The sequence below is a fragment of the Chinchilla lanigera genome, unplaced genomic scaffold (assembly GCF_000276665.1).
Source record: "Chinchilla lanigera isolate Chin_1 unplaced genomic scaffold, ChiLan1.0 scaffold00097, whole genome shotgun sequence".
Lineage (NCBI taxonomy): Eukaryota > Metazoa > Chordata > Mammalia > Rodentia > Chinchillidae > Chinchilla > Chinchilla lanigera.
In genome coordinates, this window is record NW_004955498.1 from 8,084,549 (window position 1) to 8,089,375 (window position 4,827).

At 54.5% G+C, this 4,827-nt stretch overlaps 1 protein-coding gene across 1 annotated transcript; it reads left to right on the top strand.

Annotated features, from left to right (window-relative positions):
* Positions 1–221: 221 nt before the first annotated feature.
* LOC102029093 (melanoma-associated antigen 10-like) lies at positions 222–3,659 on the top strand. The gene is made up of 5 exons (XM_005406497.2): positions 222–709; positions 1,354–1,501; positions 1,647–1,742; positions 2,154–2,259; positions 2,382–3,659. Exons 1-5 carry the CDS (start codon positions 222–224, stop codon positions 3,239–3,241), a joined length of 1,698 nt encoding a protein of 565 aa, XP_005406554.1. The 3' UTR covers positions 3,242–3,659.
* The last annotated feature ends 1,168 nt before the right edge of the window (positions 3,660–4,827 follow it).

Consider the following 4,827-nt stretch of genomic DNA (forward strand, 5'->3'; position numbering starts at 1 on the left):
CAATTAGTATTCTAACAGAGTCAGGAATGTAGGATTCCAAGTCTGGTTCTGAGAGCCACAGACTCAGGTCCATAGAGAACGGGGATCCAAGTTCTGCCAGGAATCAAGGTGATGACCCCTCCAAAGAAGGGAGTTACCCAGAGAATCCTTTCTGGCTCCCATGCTCACCCCTGGGAGCCGAGGCTCGCTGCTGGATCTGATCGACGTCCACCGACTGAAGGATGAGGGCTCTGGGCCACTGGAGCTCAGATTCTGAGTGCCGTGCTTCGGATGATGCGAGCGGAGGGTGCCGGATCATCGGGTGTTCAGGCGATGGGCTGTGTGGCAGTAAGGAAGCACCAGTCCGAGGGGTCCCCACACAAGCCAAGTCTGCCGCTCTGATTAGCCGGGAGCGGCACAGGGACAGAAGTGCAAGAGTGAGCCTGTCCCCATCCAGCCTCGAGGGCTGCAGAGTCAGAGAGGGTGGTGGACCGGGCTCTGCAGGAAATCGAGGCGACCCCAGCAAGGAGGCTGGTGCGGAGCACCCCGCCCCGCTGAAGTGGGAAGCCCCGCCCCCCGCACGCACGTTTCCGGATGTGACGTCAGCCGCCTCGCGCTTCGTGGGGTCACGCTTCGTGGGGTCACGCTTCGTAGGGTCACGCTTCGTGAGGTCACAACGGCTTGAAGGATTCTTCTGTGTGGCGTGCGTGAGGTGCGGGGAGCGGAGAAGGTTGGCCTTGGTGAGGGGTCGCGTTTAGGGGTCACGGGGGCAGTGGGGAAGCCCCAACCCAGAGAAAGGGACTTGGAACAGTCCGGATTTACGCGGTATCGACCCTGAGCTCTGGGGGCGAATTTTTTACCGGCGACCCCCTTCAGTGTAAGGGACCCCGGAGCGGAGAGCCCGAGCCACGTTTTAAGGGCTGAGCTTTCGGTGGGAGGGTTGGCGGGGCCCCGGCCTGAGTTAGGCGAAAGTGAGGGCTGCGGGGGACTAAGGAAGCCCTGCCCGGAAAGGCGAGCGCAGAACATTCTAGAAAAGCGTCTGCGGCCTGCTCCCGGGCGCGCCGGGAAGACGTGTCAGACTAGCGCCCCCTGTGGCCGCTCCGGGAGCTGAGCGCAGAGCGGCCCCGTGCGGGCGCGCTGTGAGACCGCACCCCGCGGGGGCTGAGGGGGGCCCGGGGAGCCGCCCTGCGGGGAAACGGCCCCGGAACAATCTGGAAAGGCCTCTCGAGGGGAGCCCGGTGAGGGAGTCTCGCTCCTAGCCTAGAGCGGCCCCGCCTTGCCGCCGGCGCTGACGGCCCGGGGCACCGTCGCCCCCTGCCTCAGCGGCACGGGGCAGTGGGACTGGGTCTGAGGACTGTGCTATCCGTCCAACAGGTTCGACATGGGAAACTGCATCTGCTGTCAGGCACGGGTGGCCAAAGGCCGGACTGAGAGGACTCAGCCCCAGCCCACACAGGCCGCCAGGCTCCACCTTTGCAGTCAAAGAGAGACCGTGGCCTTGGCTTGCAAGTTGCAGGTGCAGGTCAGCGGAGGGGAAGTGCGAATCCCTGGGCACAGCCCAGACAAGGGAGGGCTTCTCTAACCTCGTCTTTCTCCCCAAGCCCCGGGGAAAGCCCATGCGCGGGGTGCACACGCGCTGCATCTCATTTCTGTCTGCTTGAGTTCAGGGACAGCCCGCCTCGGTGTGCAGTGTGTCACCAGGTCAGCAGAGGGGCCGTGCCTCACCCGCAGAGAGACGAGGCCAGGACCTGCCAGTAATCAAGGTGAGGTACTTGGGTGAGGATTGAGGATGTGGAAGGAAGGACCCTGCCTACCACAAAAGAGTGGAGTCCATAGACCCTGGTATCCACTGGTACCAGCCTGGGGGCCTTGGGGATACCAGGCACTGCCTGGAGTCTAGCTGGGGGCAGAGACAACCCCATACCCCAACATACAGAAGCCCAGCTTCAACCTCTCTTTGTCACCTATGGGAAGACCCAGGGACCGTGGATGAACTCACTTCCCCTTACTTTTTTTTTTTTTTTTTTTTTTTTGGTTTTTCTCCGGTACCGGGAACTGAACTCACGACCTTGCACTTGCCAGGCAGGCGCTTTTGCCGCTGAGCTAAATCCCCAGCCCCTCCCCTTACTTTTTCTTTGATAGCTGTTCTCAACCTCTCTCTCTCTCCCCCCCAGGTCTTCGAGTGCCCATCACCACCCTCCTGCCTGAGGTCCCATACCATAGCCTTCGAGTCTGGAGCATCAAAGCCTTACCAAGTGGAAGATGATACCGGGAACCAAAGTGAGACACGGGGCTTGGTGGGTGGGCAGGTTTGCAGTGCTGTGTAGCAAGAAGTGATCTCTTTCACTCCCTCTCCTTGCCTTTCCTTCTCATTCTCATCTTCCTTCTGTTCTCTATCCTAGGCGTCATAGAGGAGTTCTGTCTTGTGGAAACACTGGATCCTGAGGGAGGCATCTCTATCCTATGCACCATAGAGGAGATCTCTCTGGCCGAAACACTGGATTCTGAGGAAGGCTTCTCACCACCCTCCACTAGGGCCCCCACACCCTTGAGTCAATCCCACCCGGGCTCCAGCAGCGAACAGGGGCAGAGTTCATCCCCCTTAGAGAGCGAGTCAGACACTGACTCTTTGATTATTAATGGTGTAGAGGGTAAGTTGGTTGACTTGATGCAGTTCCTGGCCTTTAAGTATCTAAGTAAGGAGCCAACCACCATCTTAGAAATGGAGAGGGTTGTCAGCAGAGATTATGAGGGGCACTTCCCTGGGCTCTTTAGGGAAGCGTCTCAGTACCTGCAGTTGATCTTTGGCATTGAGATAAAGAAAGTGCACCCCTGCAGCCCCTTCTATGTCCTCGTCCCTGCCCTAGGCCTCACCTATGATGGGATGTTTGGTAATGACCAGGGCTACCCCAGGACGATCTTCCTCATAATCGTCCTGGGTATCATCTACATTCAGGGCAACCGTGCCAGTGAAGAGGTCATCTGGGAAGTACTGAGCGAGATAGAAGTGCACCCTGGGAGGAAACACATCATCTATGGGGAGCCCCGGAAATTCCTCACTGAAGATTTGGTGCAGGAACAGTACCTAACATGCCTGGAGGTGCCCAACAGCAGCCCTCTTCAATATGAGTTCCTGTGGGGCCCAAGGGCCTTCGCTGAAACCAGCAGTAGGGAAGTCCTAGAATTTTTGGGCAGACTCAAAGACACCACCCTCAGGGTCTTTACTATCGGGGAGGAGGAGGATTCAGAAGATGAAGATTAGAGAGGCCCAGGGCCCCTGGAGGAGTGGTGGCTGGGGAGGGGGGCAGGGCATATTCCAGGGCACATCCAGGCATGTAATTTCTGAGGTGTATTCTAAACTCTATGCTTAAAAAGAACAGTTACTTTTCTAAGTAGTGCAGATGTAGAATGGGAATCGGGTAAATTCAGTATATAATCTTTGTATTTCTCTTCTATGTGGGTGACTGGAGGATTGCTTTCGTTTTTGTTTTTCACATGTTCCTTTTAACAAAGATTGAACTAACTTCAAGTTAGAACGTTTTAAAGGCACTGCTCACAAACATTACTGTTTGTAACCTTTTTAAGAGATTTGCCATTTTGTAAAACAAATTGTAAAACCTTCCATTCTATTTGATCTGGAACAAGATAATTTCTCATTTAAATAAAAGCTTTCTTGGAAACGTGGAAGAAGTCATCATTAAAGTAGATAGGGTCAATAAATACAGAAAAAAGTGAAATACACTTAATACTTTCTTTTATCCGTTTTAGTGAGTTTTCTGTAATATTAAAAAAATGCCTATCAGTGTATGCTTGATTTATTAAAAATACTGGAGAAATGTACTCTTAAAGAAGACGCCCAGTTACTCCCAGATACGTTGCCCTCAGACCTCGGAGCCGGTACTCTTTGGAAGGCCCTGTGGTAAGGGTGCAGACACGGGTAAACTAGGCAAGTGGGACCACTCTTCCCATAGGGTGGTGGAGCTGGGAGCCGTTTCCAGGCATGGCAGGGAATGGGGAGATGTCCTCAGCAGCTTAAAGGAAAGGAAAAGAGCAGGTGGGGTTGCAGGGGAAGGGCGAATGCTTGGGGCAGCTTGGGGAAACTGCAGTTCCTTGAGGTTAGTCTTACCACAGGGTTGCCAAGGACACACACTCAGCCGAGGGATTTTGGGGCTGAAACACAAAACTTCTCTGAGCAGTTCTGCTTGCTTCATGGATAAAGCAGAGAGGAATGTCCACTTGGGTCAGGTATTGGTTGTGTCCTGAGCTCTTGTGCAGCTGGACATAAGAACTAGGTGATTTGTAACCATCATCTGCAAGGATTTGCTGGCACATGGGGGAGATTTCTTTGTAGTTGAGCCCAAAAAGTACCAGACTGACACATTTTCCTGGCGTGGGAGCCGGAGGGAAGTGCACTGGAGCATCGCACTCCTGTTACCTTCAGTGGAATTGGCATAACTCTGAACAAGGGCTGGATTTGGGGTGGGATGAAATGAAACTGGTTTGGTTGGAAAAGCTGCAGGGAGGGAGCTGATCCTTCATTCACATTCTAGGAGCTTGGAGATGCACGGGGAAAGATGGCTGCGTGCACAGATTCTGTAATATGTCTTCAAAGAGGAGGGGGTTACCCAATTTTAGTCACGAAATTTCCCATTTGGGCCAATTAGGTCTTCGCATCCTATAGAGCTGCATATCCTCTGATACGGCCCGGAGAGCGACGCCAGTAAGAACAGCACCCCGAGTGCTAGGGCTGGGATCAAGTCCTGGTGGAGGTGGCAGCCACCTGCCATTCAGTGTGGTCACAGCTCAAGCCAGGCCCAGGGCTGGGAGCTTTACAGGCCGGGCACACCT

What these genes read in the sequence shown, in the direction of transcription:
- LOC102029093 (XM_005406497.2), top strand. Translation starts at nt 222, where the DNA reads ATGAGGGCTCTGGGCCACTGGAGCTCAGATTCTGAGTGCCGTGCTTCG. An exon ending in AGGTGCGGGGAGCGGAGAAG is followed by an intron (nt 710 to 1,353) that starts GTTGGCCTTGGT and finishes TCCGTCCAACAG; the next exon opens with GTTCGACATGGGAAACTGCA. An exon ending in CTTGCAAGTTGCAGGTGCAG is followed by an intron (nt 1,502 to 1,646) that starts GTCAGCGGAGGG and finishes GCTTGAGTTCAG; the next exon opens with GGACAGCCCGCCTCGGTGTG.